Source organism: Mytilus galloprovincialis, chromosome 3 (assembly GCF_965363235.1).
Source record: "Mytilus galloprovincialis chromosome 3, xbMytGall1.hap1.1, whole genome shotgun sequence".
Taxonomy (NCBI): Eukaryota; Metazoa; Mollusca; class Bivalvia; order Mytilida; family Mytilidae; genus Mytilus; species Mytilus galloprovincialis.
In genome coordinates, this window is record NC_134840.1 from 17,675,102 (window position 1) to 17,691,762 (window position 16,661).

A 16,661-nucleotide genomic window follows, 5' to 3' on the forward strand; every position below is an offset into this window, starting at 1 on the left:
CGAGGACCTTGACCTGACTACAAGTGCAGAAAAACTATCCGGCAACGGTTGTTACCGGCCTGTTTCTTTGTTACCTTTGTATTGTATCTAATACTTACCTGTCGTTTACAAACATCCAAACAATCATAGCAAGCAATTTTATCAATGGTTTGCTTTGCATATATTAATACCATATTAATAGAAGAGCTGTAAATTCTAAAAAAAAAATTCTTGTTGTCGTAGATGGTTAAATCCTCAACAAAATCTCAATAACTTTGTTGGAACGAATAAAGGTTTTAAATCAAATTTTCGTGGACGTTTTAGCTTCCACCCTGACGAGGCATGTTAGCTGTTCGTATGCCTTTGCACCTGACGCACGGAAACTTTCACATTTCCATCTTCTTTTCTGAAATATTTTACCCAGCTCATACTTGACAGGATTGTTATCCTAGTAAAAGGTGTAACCAATGAATTGAACACAAGTTAAAAATTCCACAATACTATATAATCCATTTTATGTGTCAATTTGTTCGAAAAAAGTCCAAAAGAAGAGAGTTTTTTTAATGTCATGATTATCTGTCGCTTTCTAGATCTATGCTTAGCATTTGTTTCAGATGACATGGACTCTTCACCCTGGTGATCCTGCTGCCTTTCATAACTTTATCCGTATACGTATATTAATAGATAAACAAAAGGCTGCAACTGGTATTTTTGTATTTAAAATGATTCGTTGTAACGAGAATATTTGTGGTGAATGGAAACTGTGAGGGTAAATATCTTAAATTGCTTATAAATGTTGCTGGACCCAGTTTCGTTATCTGATCTGAATTTTCTGAAATGTGTAAGGTAGATAGACATTGGCCTTTTGATTTTTTTTACTCGGTAAGTTTTGCCCTAATTGCTTGAACTTTTGCAATATTAAAGCCGATTTCAATGAGTGTGTAGACAAAGGGAATATCTTTGATTATCTTGCTTGCTGAACAGAAAAGTCATTGTTAGATTATGTAAACTACCCTACTTTAAGAGTAGACTAGTCCGATAAATGACACATCTTTCTGTCTGTAGGACCAGGCTACTTCGAAAGGAGGGTAGTATACCTTACCTAACAATGACTTCACGGTTTAGCTAACAAGCAAGCTAACCAAAAATATTACCTTTGCCTACATACTCAATGGAATCGGCTGTAACTAAAAACTCTAATATATTTTAACAGACAGTGGTCATGTTTGTTGATGAATATTGTTTTTCCTAGATTCACTCTTGAAAAATAGGGTCGTCTTCCCATTCTGATGATTCATCAGACATTTCAAAATTATGTGAATGTGATTTGTTTGTATCCAGTGATGGACACGACTTCTGCGAGATATTGTCTTATTGGAACTTTTCTCCTGTGCACTGAACGAAACATTCGTCTCGCGTTCACAATTATTATATCTATAATGAGTTTATTTACACTCTATAGAGTTTTCAGGATGACGACAATTTCATTCTAAAACTTCTACGACCTGAAGTTTTCGGAGAAGAAATGAATTGTATCCACATAAAGCAAACGATTCCGAAGAGAAGCCGTATTCGTAACCTTCATTCTACTTTTGAATAAGCAAGGGCGGAGTTACTTGATCTTCAGAATTTTGAATCGTTAGAACGAAATCCTTGATTTCGTCTGTTTCTAATAAATGTGTGACATTCCGCTAAAACCTCAGAGGAGGACCTAGTACAACATTTCGTCTGATTAACCAGAGGACCATAAATCGCCTCTATGCTACATAACAAGAATCTTTGCTGTACCCAGTACGATCAGTGGCAAGTTTATGCAAGATTTATTTTTCAAAACCAAAATACCAATACTAAAGTAATAAAAGACATATATCAGACGGGAGTGGGCTTTTTTTTAATTACATCTATCAATATATCTATATTCTTTGTTCGATCATATTCCCGATCAATTCATATTTTCCCAAATTAAAACTGGACATCATCGTACGACCTTTCATTGTATTTACTGTTGCCTTTTAACCGTCTATCAAATTCAGCCCTTCTGTGTTGAAATGAAATATCATTGATATGATGGTCATATTAAAAAAAAAAGTTTACAAAACTTTTTGATGGGTAAGGTAGATAACTCAAATTCTAAATTTTACTTTCACAGGTGACAGTGTAATATCCTTGTCATTTTTATAATTGATCGATTATTCCAACATTCAAATTTACGTTTAAACATACACATCATTGATCAGTAATAATAAGGGAAGGTAAATATAAGAGTCGAATTAGTCCTTAAAGTATTTTGAATGCATGAATGCAATCTCTACCGAAAAACGACGATTAATGATTATATACTTTTCTTGATGACTGACAGATGCATTTAATACGCCAGCATATTATAAACTTTATTTTGACTTAAAAACGTGCGTGCATTTACATTAAATATTGAAGAATAACAACAGTTCAGGCGATACTCCATGTCATGAACAATACACTTGACAATTTTTTGTAATCTACCCATTGTTCTTTCCTAATGTGTTAAAGTTGTATCACAGTTCTTTACCTCCAATTACCATAAAGTTAAATAAATAATTCACTCTCAAATGTTTCACAGTAAGTTATATTAATTTTGGCTGTTCACATGTTATACTTATTAACTTACTAACACTTTGAAATTATTACATGTAATTTTATGATAAGATAGCATTTCAACAACTTGTAGACTGGGGGTGTTATACTAATATAGTATAAAGGTCCCAGTATTGCCAATTAAAAAAGTTTACCCTGTATCACTTCGTAACAAACTTTTACAATCAAAGATATCTAAAGAAATCATTTACCAAGAATAAAATCATTTTTCCAACAATAATGCGTATTCACTTCCTCAAAGTATCATATTTATATACAAAAGCGTTTATCAGATATATCGTTCGTTTTTTAACTATACTGTCACCTTTCTATTGTTGGTCGATTTTAGTGAATATCCTTTCTCCATATTATATAAATCAAAGTAGAAAAAAGTCCAGTGCATTTAAAAATGTTCCATCATCATTTGTCAGTTTGCTTGTATTTCCATAACCAACTTATAACAATCAAACAAAATGTATACTCCCGTCCACTTTCTTCCTATTTTTAGGACTAGATTTTACATCCTTTGATTTCGTTTTAAGTTTAAGAGCATTCAGATTGACGTCCGTTACTGTTAATATGTCCGAGCCGCCGTCTTGACTGTTATTTTCTGTTTTGTAATCTTCCATGTCCCTGATAATGGCTTTTAGGTGGTGTCTTTCTTCGTGTAACACTTCTATTTCTGAGCGCAATTCTGCATTTTCTCTCCTTACTGCAGAATCACTTCGTAACCTCCTCAAAGACTGAATTTCTGTGACCAGATCATCTTTATCTTCGTTAAGTTCTAATAAATATAAATTGATACAAATATACTTTATTGGAGAGAAAAAGATAACTTATACTTGAATAAAAAATTACAAGGAAATATCTGATAGTTGCTTTCATGCGAAAGGAATAATAGAAATAGACACATTTTCATATCAATTAATGGTTTTGGTATATATATTTTTTAATCATTTTTCATCAACGAGTAAAAAGCACACAGGAAAATCAATACTCGGGTTGATCTAGATACGGTAAAGGGTTTGCGCATTGTCGAAGGACGTATGAACATCTTTTATAGTTGTTTAAATCCTAGTCCTTTTGACTATGGTGGATATTGTCTCTTTGACAATCGTACAACATCCATGTCTATTCTAGTTCTTGTCGATATTCTTTTGAGACAAGCAAACAATCGGTGTATGGATTTGTGTATCATTTGTGTTGTTTATTTACTGTGTTTAAATTTGAACTATGTGTTATATACTATTTGTGTATGGTTTTTGAAAATAAAATATATACGATTAGAAGCACTGATTTCATTCTTAAATAAATCATTATTTATTGAAGTTCATTGTTGGTTCTATTTACTTTTTATTCGTTTGTTTGCATCCACCAACTCGTCTTCAACTTCTGCTTTGGCTATTTCCAATTCCTCTAGAGCTTCTTGTGCATCACAGTTGTCATTCTCTGATTGGATCAAACGTAGTGCTAAATCATCCACTGTCGTGTTCAAAGATGTCTAAAAGTCAAAGAAGTATGTCATTAAAAATGAAAAGAGTATAAATTTCATGCATTCGAAGCGCTTTTCTGGATTTACCTTCATCATAAATTATGTCATTTCTGTTTAAAATATCGCCTTTCCATATATAAAACAACATAAAAGGCATGTTTATATATAAAAGAAGATTGCCAATGAAACAACTCTACACAATAAAAAGATACCAAATGACACAGAAACTATCAGCTATATGTCTCCGTAAAGCCTCCAACAATGAGCAAAGCCCAAACAGTATAGTCAGCAATAAAAGGTCCTGGAATCACAAAAGTATTCCAATGCAAACGAGAAAACTAACAGCCAAATTAATGTACAAAATAATGAACGAAAAACAAATATGTAACACAGCAACAAACGACAAGCACTGAATTACAGGCTCCTGACTTGGGACAGGTACATACACGATGTGGCGGGGTTGTGTTGGATCACTGGTATGTACATATCATTTAAAGGACATAGTTTTTCTTAAGAATCGTCTTCAAACTATTTGCAGCATATTAAGTATGTTTAGGGTAGTTAGGGTCTTAATTAAAATCGATAGAATTTTCTAATAATTTGCTAAAATGTAGTTTAAATAATAAAAGGTATGGATCAGGTTGTGCAAAATCGTCAGAAAATGACTGTTAAACTCATTTTTGTGTGATAAAAAAAACTAACCGATATATTTTTGCTGTTTCATTGCAGATTTTAACAACGCAATAAATTTCCAATGAAATCAAGTATTCTTATTTCATGTAGTACACTTTTGTGATATAAACAGTACACTTGTCGACCGATTGAAAACTCGTTCAATCACCAATATTAGAGTGATATAAAGGAAAGAACTTATGGATATTATTGGTGTGACAGTTTTCACACCCAGGACGTTACCGAGACATCAATTATACAATTTAACCTAAATTAGCATGTGCAGTAGTCATATTCCTATCAGGATTCCTCACCATGTCCTGTTTGAGGTGCATTTTATAGTCATCTAACTCTCCCATTCTCATGTCGACACTCATCTTTCGGCGATTGACTCTCCATTTTTCACGTTTAAGGCAAGCAATTAGTGATCTTGCCGAATCTAAACCATCTTTCAGACGTCTGAAAATATTTGGCCTTTTTGAATCATTATCATCTTCGTCATCCTGAAATCAATTTTTTTTTTATAGATTACAACATGAAACTACAGACTTCTTTTCTACACATGCACATTTCATTTTCCCTATTGGAGACTTTGGATTTCTTTTATGCTTATGCAATTGAATTTGTATCTTCGTGTTGTATTTTCCAAACACGTGCGTTTTACTTTTTGTGTCTCTAAATGTGTCTGTATAATATTTGCCTTATATGTTTATTGCTTTTTTTTGATTATTAACCTGCATTAACATAATTGTACACAAGTTTGAGATTTCGAAAAAGCTATGGACTACTTCGCTCTATCCTAATGTAAGGTAATACCGGTATGTGTGCATGTGGTTGTTGAATAGTATTGGAAATGTGGTATTTTTTTTAGATATAACTTGATTGATAGAAAATGGATGTACTTTAATAATGTGCGTTATACACCCGTGCTTTCAAAAATTTTAAATTAGTTGTTGAAAATTAAAAAAAATAAATAATTAGACACAACTCTTGAGGTGAACCTCTCTGGATGTGTACCGTACCTATAGATTTTAGTTATAAAATACGAATGCATTTTTTGTAATCATGGTATAGGAACATTGTTTAGTAAAGCAAATCGTGCAAATTGCAAAGTAACAAAGCAAAAAAAACCACTTATTAATAATTGATATTTCAATATTGAATGTATCTTTGAAATATATGCATAATAAAACGAACATGAATTAATGACAGTTGAACGGAACTGAAATACACATAGTTAATTTTCCGGCATTTGCTGTCTTATCCTGGACGAGAAAAGTCTGTAATTCTTTATCTCATTTAAGCCAATAGCTGTTGCTATAGGGAAAACGGTAGTATTAAATTTTCCCAGCATTAGGTTGGCCTTTTGTGTACCCAAGGCAGGTGAAGGAAGTCAAATTATGAGCGCTGTGATTGGATGTAAGGGTACAATATATTTTTTATTTATCTATGAATAACTGCAGTGTGTATATTTACAATACAAATTTTGAAACCTATTGAAATATTTTCTAGAGAATTATTCGAAAAGACTTGCAAAATTTCATAAATTTGGTGCAAAATGACGGTGGGCATGGATAACATAAACAAGCTCCGTTGGAAGTTGGTCATGATACTATTTGGCTTTAATTTTTAAAACAGAATAATAAAGTACTAACACAACATATAACTGTTTTATCCAGGTTTTTATCTTAAAAAGTGGTAAATTTAGAAAATGTTAATATTGTCGCCTATGGCAGAATAAATAGTACCGTTTTCCCTATATCTCAGCTGCATCATAATGCAACCAATCAGAATCTTTCATGTGATAAGTAATTAATTCAGGATGTCGTGTATGTCGACTGAAACTATAGCTCCGCATCGTGATGCAAAGCAAATACTGGCCGGCATGGGATAATATAACTGACAAAAGTTTAAATAGATTGACCAATATAATAGGAGATGATTCTGTGGAAAAGTTTCATTTGGTTCGCAATAAAACTATAATTTACATTGACCTACCTTTTGGAAAGTATCTTCAATTTCTGCTAAGATGTCAGCTAGTCCATCTAGTCTATCGACAAGGTCATCTGCTGTGTCCAGTAGGTTGTCACTACCCTTCCTACGGGGTTCCCCACCGTCACAAATACTGTCACTGCTTTGTACACGAGGAAGTGCCATTTAAACGCTGTAGCAGAGAGATGAAAAAACATTGCAGTCATGAGTTAAAAACTTTAAAACAATAAGGTAATAGTGTATGATAGTATTTGATTGTTATATTTAATGATAATAATTTCATATAAGACATATGAAGTGGAGAAATGCAATAACAATTAAAACTAACACAGTTGGGATCAATTTTATTATAACCTCCCTTAAAATCTGACAGGAACTGCTAGGAGAACTGCTCTAGAAAAGTCTGTATATCGATGCTGCTGACACCTTGATAACACTTCTGACAGAAGCTGTCCTACCTGAGAATATTTTTGGACAGTACTGACCTTGAACAGTTTTATACAGCCCAACCCTGAACTAAAGTATTCCATCTAATTTCATTTCATCATTTATTTCTTTATTTTATATATTTTTTATTATTTCTTTTTGTGATTAATTATTAATTATGGTGATTTTTTCAATTGTTATTGTTATAGATAAGTACAAAAAGCTTCAAATTATACACTTGCTCTTATTTGAGTAGAAAAAATACAGTTTATACTGCTTTAGAAATCTGAGATAATTTTACAACACGAACATATTCCCTGTCTGTTAACTAGTTTTCTTTGAAATATTATATTAATGGTGTTGAACTGTCAAGGTTCAAAGTAGTAAATTAGTTTTTAGGTTTCTAAACTTGTTAATATCAGTGCTGACAAAATTTACATAGTCACACTAACCACGAACGTACATGTATGACATTAGACGTTATTTTTATTTTACTAATCACGGCCCCTTGTCGGGCAAGATACAATAACATCATAATATGTAATGATTATTATAAAATATGCAAGTTTTAGTGAAAATACACAATACACAAAGAAATAAAGTAAAAATATAATCAATGTAGATAGTATTACAGTATGAAGCATTATATATCTAGGCTATGACACACATTTTACATAAAAATGTAGAATGTTAAATAAATTCGGGAATGAAACACTCAACTCCGAGAAAATGATTTGGTCAATGTGTATTCAAAATATTTCACATGTTAAACTATCCTTAATATTCTACTTGTAATGCGTTCTCGTCGACCTGTATTATTGTATTTTAAAAAGAGAATACTACTAGTCTTAATTTTTGTTTTATCCTAGACTGTAATTTTTTTTACAATGTAATCCTCTTTATCTAAAATATGACTTAACAGATCGTACAAGGGAACCTATCTATAAACTGTCTAAATCACGATCAGAGAACTGCTCTTATTTACATCCCAGCAATTTAATTAGAACTGTCCTACCCTAGATCAGACTCTAACAGTTAGAAGAACTACTCTAGAAATGGTCCTGACAGTACTACATTAAGATAGTTTTAGTAGTTCTACTATAGACCTAATAACAGTAAGAACAGTACAGAACTAGAACAGTTTAGAACAGTTCTAAAGATAATTAAGGTTTGATCACAACTATAGAGCAGATGAGAATAAAAAATAACTGTAAGAGCGACAAAACTTGCCAGCCACAGTATTCGTGAATTTATGATACCGGCGTACTTCAATGTTCAAGCTCCGTGATTTTGAAATGGTGACTAGGCAAAGTTGGGAGTTTGACATGCTAAAAGTCTATGCATTCACCATATATGAGGTCCATAATGGGAACTGTCATTTCTGAGTCCGATTGTTTCCCAGATGACGACGGATATATTCCAAGTGTGGTAGCAACAATCTCGTCCCCTTATCCCGAAAGTGACCTATCGAATTGGACATATCACCGGGTATGTACTTACATGAGAATCACGACGGGTGCCACATGTGGAGCAGGATCAGCTTACCCTTCCAGTGCACCTGAGATCACTCAAGTTTTAATTTTTTGGTGGGGTTTGAGTTGCTCAATCTTTGGCTTACTATGTTGTATTGTGTTACTGTACTGCTAATTGTCTTTTTCTTTTTGAGCCATGGCGTTTTCACTTTATTTTCAACTTATGAGTTTGAATTTACCTTTGGTATCATTCGCCTCTCTTTTGTTACTATGTGGCAACGACCGGTTTGAAAATGCTATATTCGCAAGCAAAAAGTTAACAAAGGTTAATATCCCCTTATGTCAGTTTGCTTGATTTAACAGTTTGTTATGGTTTAAATGTCAAATTGTTTACGTAAGCACTGTCCTTGTTTTATATGGTATAAATGTCAACCAAGACGAGAAACATATCAAATATTGACATATAGGTAACAGGTATGGTTTATTAATGAAGTTAATTAATAAAAACAAAGTACAATTACTTTAATTAGCATAATTGTATTTTAATATTTACGTAAAATCTGCTTTAGATATGATAACAAGATTTAATGTTATTTCAGTCACGATGAGCCGAAGGCATGTGTTCGTTCTAAAAGTTTATGCTGCTTGAAGACATGATACGAGCTTCACGAGTCTACTTGCCATCTGCCGTTTTACGTTACTACTTTATATCTTGAGTACTGGTATGATTTCAAAATGTATACTTGACATGTATATTAACCAACACCACATGGTGTGTCATGATGTATACATGTACAACTTTGTAGGTCAAAGGTCAAGGTTAAAAACTTAAGTTTAAGTTGAGAACCTATGGTTGTGTCCGCTCTATACCTTAAAAACCGTTATAATTTCAAAGTTCAAACTTGACATGTATATTAACTTACACCAAAGGGTGTGTCAGTCATAATGTATGTAAAAATTTGTAGGTCAAAGGTCAAGGTAAAAAAAACTTAGGTGTTAGTATAAAACCCCATACCCAATGGAAACGATGGTGACAGCTCTATCTTGAGAACCATTATGATTTTAAAGTTTATATTTGAAACATCAGAGGGTGTGTCATTTTGTATGTACAACTTTGTAAGTCAAAAATCAAGGTCAAAACTTTCAAAATTGGTTGAAATCCAAATGTCTTATGGTAAATGATGTGTCTGTTATTTACAGCGGGGCCAACAGATTGTCAGTTTATACGTTATTTTTGTCAGTAAACACGTTACTTGTGTTAATCTAAACATATTCAGTGTATACGTTAAATTGTGCCAGTTTATGTTATTTTTGTCTTTTAGTATGTAGTAATTCGTACGTTTTTTATGTCAGATTATGCATAAACATTTTGTCACTTTAAAAATTAGCACTTGTGTCAGTTTATACTGTACTTGTGTCAGTTTATAAGTTACTTATGTCAGTTTATACGTTACTTATGTCAGTTTATACGTGACTTATGTCAGTTTATACGTTTCTTGTGTCAGTTTATACGTGACTTATGTCAGTTTATTCGTTACTTGTGTCAGTTTATACGTTACTTATGTCAGTTTATACGTTACTTGTGTCAGTAAATACCATGAGCAGAGGCGGATTTAGGGGGGGGCCTTTTGAGAAAAAAAATTGGTTGATTATATATGGAATCACTGAAGCGTGACGGGAGCGGGCCCCCTCTTAGGCAGCCAGTGGGTCCCCACTTATGAAAATTTCTAGATCCGCCACTGATGAGGCAGGCTTCGGTTGGCTTTTAAACAAAATGTGTACTAGTTCCGTGAAATTTGACGTCACACTTAACTCATAACATATAAATGAACTAAAATTTAAAAGAAAAAAACCCATACAAGACTAGCAAAGGCCAGAGGCTTCTGACTTGGGACAGTCTTCTGATCGATAAAGTTATTCTCAGGTAAAATGCTACTATAATAATGTGAATAAATGACACTTAAAAATCCCACACAACAACAATGATTTGCATGTTAGGGAAATTTCTGATGAAATAAAAGTTTTTTTTTATTAAGAGATTGACTTAAATATGACTTGTCCTCGCAGGTTCGCTTACATTTGCTGTGACGAAATCATTGGGATTATTAGTCTCTTATTGTGTGCGTGTGTTTCATGGGAACAAGATTTTGAAGAATGCCACACTAACTTTTTATCAATTGCAATCTTGACCCTAGTCCTGCTAACTTACTATCAATTATTTGTGTAAAATTCATTTAATAACCATACTTTAGCATTGTTTAGAAATCAGTAAGAAACCACAAATTTATAAACACAATACTTCAATAGGGTTAGTCTATTTGCAGTTGTAGTCATGATCATTGACATGTTAACCTTAAAGTCGATATGGGGTTAACCCCCGCCCCCCCCCCCATAACTTAATCTGTCGTATATCTGCCATCTGTGTATATATTAAACCAGTTAAATCATTGGGATACGAATCAAGTTTAAAAAATAATATACTTTATATAGTTACAGAGATTCATATTTATAACAACTCGCGTGCTCGGATCAGAGGATATTTGTATCAGAGCCTATGTACAGATGGACAGACAAAATCACGATAATATGGTTCCGATTTTTTTCCAAGCATAAAAAAGGAAAACATGAGTATATTCTGTCTAAGGATCATACACAATAACATTGATTTATTAGGGTCCCGCCAAAGGCAGTCCCCTATAGTGATCAGTCTGTCCGTCCGTCCGTCCGTCCGTCCGTCCGTCTGTCTGTCCGTCCGTCCGTCCGTCCGTCTGTCCGTCCGTCCGTAACACTTTGTGTCCGCTCCATATCTAGAGAACCATTATGATTTCATACTTTATACTTTACATGTTTATTAACCACCACCAGAGGGCGTGTCATGATGTATGTACAACTTCCTAGGTCAAAGGTCAAGGTAAAAAAACTTTGGTTTCAGTTGACAACCCTGTGTCCTGTGGTGAAGATCGTGTCCGCTCTATATCTTGAGAACCGTTATGATTTCAAAGTTTATACTTGACATGTATATGAACCAACACCAGAGGGTGTGTCATAATTTATGAACGACTGCCTAGGGCATAGTTCAAGGTCAAAAACTTTGGTTTCAGTTGACAACCCCATGTCCTATGGTAAAGATTGTGTCCGCTCTATATCTTGAGAACCGTTATCATTTCAAAGTTTATACTTGACATGTATATAAACCAACACCAAAGGGTGTGTCATAATTTATGTGCAACTTCCTAGGTCAAAGGTCAAGGTCAAAAACTTTGGTTTCAGTTGACAACCCCATGTCCTATGGTAAAGATCGTGTCCGCTCTATATCTTGAGAACCTTTATCATTTCAAAGTTTATACTTGACATGTTTATAAACCAACACCAAAGGGTGTGTCATAATTTATTTACAACTTCATAGGTCAAAGGTCAAGGTCAAAAACTTTGATTTCAGTTGACAAACCCATGTCCTATGGTAAAGATACAATTTTTTAATGCTCATTATTCACAGCGGGGCCCACAGAGATGGCTCCCATCTCAATGATATCTAGTTAATTATGTATAGCTCTGAATCTCTATATTAGGTTTCGGTTATATGCACTCAATTCCGTGAATGATCATTAAACAAAATTTCATTTTTACTTCACATACTTTCTTTGTTTCACTTTTATTCATCATTTAAAAAATCGGAAATTTTACTTTTTTTATGAACATGAAAGTTTAATGATCTTATCCATCACTGAAGAAACGATCAAAGCCCTTGGTAATTTATGGTGTTTTTAATACTTACATTTAATGTTAAACATTCTTTTAATTTTAAAAATAACCTATCTGAATGTTTCTATCACATATCTGATGATTCAACAAGGACACACGAGATAAAATACTCAATATTCGTTTCTCAAGGAACAAAATTGTACAACATGGATCGAACTATGCGTTAAAATCCAGGCCTCATATTCAAGTTCTTATTTTTACAGTCAATCTTTATGTTATTATTTATTTTTTTATTTTTTTTTTTGGGGGGGGGGGGGGGGGGGGTAGGAAGATTTTGAAAATTGAGAAATTGAAGAACTCATGTCTATGGACCTACCTGAATCGAATATACTTTGGCTACAAATCAATCTCTTTTTGTATAATTTGATATAAGTGGTTTACCTAGCATTTATATATGAATGTTGAGATGCCGATGAAAAATAGCATTTTCTACATTTAAATTACTACTAATCCAAATATTGTTAAATAAGGCGTTAATGGTAAAGTTTTACTTTATGAGAATCAAGAAAAACAAACAAACTTACCTGAAAATTTGTTGAGAAAGGAAGTAGTACATACTAATTTATCTTAAGTTACATGTCACAGACTTGACACAGCCGACAGTGAAGACTTACCTATATAACTTAGCATGTATGTTACAAATGATTACTAGTCTATCAATCATACATCAAGTTGTATCAATAGCGGTCATAGAGTATATATCAACACTTTTAATAATTACTAAATGAAAAACAACTACACATTGACGCGAAAAAAATATCACCTGCCATTGGGCGTGTTCATTTGTAAAAAGGACATAAACGCGCAAAAAATATCAAAAAGGCAATATATTTTAAAATACTTTCAAAATATTTGCATAACTTGTCCATCGGCTTGTATGGTGAAATTGGTCATTTATCCCTTTTACCGCATGTATTTTTGGGGTTCTATTTTTTATTATCTGATAATATCATTTATTATACTTCACGTTAAATGCCATATTTTGATTGGCTAATACGAGGGTGTTAATTTACTTTATTATATACTTAGAAGTAAATGCAGATAAATTGTATGTGTAATACAATCAATCAGGGGCGGATGCAGGAATTTTCGAAAGGGGGGTGCTAACCCAGGGCACCCAGGGCAAAGGGGGGGTGCAAAACATATGTCCCGATACAAATGCATTGATCGGCAAAAATAAAGGGGGGTGCGCACCCCCGGAACCCCCCCCCCCCCCCTGGATCCGCCACTGTCAATGGCAAGCGTGATGTATCAGCCACCCGTGATGATATCGATATCAGCACGGTTGCAAAAGCTTTATCACACCTTTAATCTGTATGAGGTCACGTCATCGATTGCAGTCACTGCAAAGGCCTTATGTTATCAAATCCCTAAGCTGTATGACGTCATGTCAACCCTATAATCTGTATGACGTCATTTCAAATCTCCTTATCTGTATGACGTCATGTTGCATAAAAAAACATCTACTTGAGGTATATGTATACATAATAAAGTGTATATGATATGGCTTTTTCAATATTACACACCGTATCAACCCTCAACCAATATAATCCCTCGAGAAGAGCTCTTGGGATTATATTGGTGTCTCGTGTTGATACGGATGCGATATTGAAAAAAGCCATATGATATTCTCTATCTATCACATGGCTGAGAGGGTGACATTTTTTTTAATGTTACCCTCTCGTCTAGACCAATCAAAAATCGACAGTTTAAAGGACAATGAATTGAATTTACATCAAGTTATTGAATACGTGATTAATGCTTAAGTTTTACGTTTTGGCTCAGATTTCATTATTTAACTGTAAAAATTAAAAAAAATAAAACATTTGGCTTAATTTTTTCCCTAATACCCGTAACGTTGTCATGTACGTGACGTCATAGAAAAAACTTTTGAAATAAAATTAATCTGTAAAAAAACAATAATGATAGGACGTTCAGTATAATAAATTAAATAACATGCAGCTGAGAGGGTGATAGAGCAGATTGGTACCCCTTAAAAAAGCATTGTCAACCTTGGCTTCGCCGCAGTTTACAATGTTTTCTCGGAGTACCAATCTGCTCTATCACCCTCTCAGCTATGTGTTATTTAATCATATTATGTTAGTATATATACGACTTTAAGCGTTCTTGGTGAAGGTAAATCCAGAAAAGCGCTCCGCACTTAAAGCATTGTTTTCATTTTTTATGTATTCCTTGGTACAGGTTAGAATACCAAACATAAGTTCTATTGTGGTGGTGATATTAGACAAGTATATACAAACCAAAAGTAGGTTCTACAAGATCCTGTAAGAAATACAGATGTTCCTTTGGCTTTCATTAGGGGACGACCATTTGATATTCGGGGAGGGGGGGGGGGGCAGGAGGATTTTGAAAATAGATAACTCAGCCTTGATAATTACAAAAATAAATGGTTTGTTCTGTGGTAGTTTGAAAATAAATTACCTGACTTGCAATGTATAGAAAATAAATAACTCAGCAGGTCTAATTGAAAGTATGAGATGGCACCAGATTCTTCATAAATTCATCTTTTTTCCCCAAAATAATCGGAAAACACTTCCCAAATTTTTTAATAACAAAAGTATAAATATTATTTAAATATACTTGAAATGTCTGAAAATTGGTTTCATTTAACTTGAGGTATATTGTCTCAGGAAACCTTACCTCACCTTTATTTTAACAGGGCCGTAACTAAATGTAGGAAATTTCAAAACCAAACGCTTGTCTCCATATCAAATTGTGTTCACGGCCTTGCAAGAAGAAAGTTCGTTTTTCCCTCAGACTTATAGCCCTGATTTTTCGGGATCAATGTTTCTTATTTATTTGTGTTTTGTTCATTGATTGCCCTTCTGTATTCTGTTAGTGTTGCATTCCTTTTGTAATCTAGTAATTTTGTTATGAACTTGATAATGAGTTTAAAAAAAAACCAGCAGCCACAGGCTTAACTATGTGAATTCCATTTTTGCTTTATCATGCACATTGGTCTTTCGATGTTGTCCCTAGAAACTTCAGTCTTACACTGAATTTATACATTTTGCTTTGAGACCAAAATATTGTCAAAAAATTATTAAAACAAAACTTCATTTTCAGATTATGAAAGCGTCTTCGGAACACCCAGAAAGCATAATTTTGCATCATTTGTTCTATAGCTTCTTGGGCCATCAGTGGCTCCAAAACCCTTCAAAAAAAGTTTGCCTCGCTCCGCTCGGCGTAGTATGTTTGCCAAAACATTTAAAAGTGCCTAGTTATAACTAAACTTGAATCGTCCCCTTACTGACTTATAAACATTGTCAAACTTTTTTTTTTTAATTTATAATAACAGTGATCAGATAACGACATTGGAAAAATGTGATTTAACTGACGCTGAATATTTTAAAAAGTGTGGCCATGTTTAGTGTAAATCAACCCTTAGTCACAGAGAAGACTTATATATCAAGTTTATGATGGCGTCCTTAAAGGACAAGTAGCGGCTTCAGAAACAAGACTTTGAAAAGATTCGCTTTAAGGTACATTTTAGTATTACAAATTTGTTGAGTTCTATTTTGAAATACGACATATTTCCTTTGATTCTTTTTTTTTTACATTTCATGTCTGTACATGATGCAGATATTTCTTCAAATATACATTTATAATCGCTATACTAATCTGGTGTTAGTCGAGTATAAAGCTTCATAGTTCAGCAGACGGAACACCTGAATACTTCAGATGTTATACAGATGTCCTGGCTATTTCCTGAAGTTTAGCTGACAAATGTAGTTGTCGTTGACCTCTATTCGTTGTTCAACGACTGCTTCAAACACTACAGTTTTTATACGCCCGTCAAAAGTTTGACGGGACGTATTATGGTATACAAATGTCCGGCGTCCGTCCGTCCGTCTGTCTGTCCGGCGTAAACATGTCGCACCGTAACTTGAGAACGATACTTATCAAAATTTCATGAAACTTAATATGGTTGTTTCTTATGATGGTCAAATGATCTGTATACTTTTTGGTGGAAATAAGATTAAAACTTTTTGAGTTACAGCACTTTGTAACTAAAACAGGGATGTGTTTTTTTTTCACATGTCGCACCGTATCTCAAACACGATTTTTGATTATTGCTTAAAACTTTACACACTTCTTAGTTATATTAATCCTAAGATCGGTATACTTTTTGGTGATGATTAAAAATTTCATTTTTGAGTTATTGAGTGTTTTGTAAAAAAGGGGGAGGTTTTTTTTACATGTCGCGCCGTATCTCAAAAACGATTTAAGAT

At 33.5% G+C, this 16,661-nt stretch overlaps 1 protein-coding gene across 1 annotated transcript; it reads right to left on the reverse strand.

Moving 5' to 3' along the window:
- Window positions 1-2,356: 2,356 nt before the first annotated feature.
- Window positions 2,357-13,022, reverse strand: LOC143067296 (uncharacterized). Its single transcript, XM_076240432.1, has 5 exons — window positions 12,933-13,022; window positions 6,755-6,920; window positions 5,071-5,259; window positions 3,943-4,093; window positions 2,357-3,376 (listed from the first exon to the last, which is right to left on the reverse strand). The coding sequence occupies exons 2-5, from the start codon at window positions 6,911-6,913 to the stop codon at window positions 3,057-3,059; spliced, it is 819 nt and encodes a 272-aa protein (XP_076096547.1). The 5' UTR covers window positions 6,914-6,920; window positions 12,933-13,022; the 3' UTR covers window positions 2,357-3,056.
- Between the last annotated feature and the right edge of the window lie 3,639 nt (window positions 13,023-16,661).

Excerpts from the sequence above, each read along its gene's own strand:
- LOC143067296 (XM_076240432.1), bottom strand. The coding sequence starts at position 6,913 with ATGGCACTTCCTCGTGTACAAAGCAGTGACAGTATTTGTGACGGTGGG. Across the intron at positions 5,260-6,754 it reads TTGAAGATACTTTCCAAAAG|GATGACGAAGATGATAATGA; the intron begins GTAGGTCAATGT and ends AATTGATTTCAG. Across the intron at positions 4,094-5,070 it reads TGCACCTCAAACAGGACATG|ACATCTTTGAACACGACAGT; the intron begins GTGAGGAATCCT and ends TTTGACTTTTAG.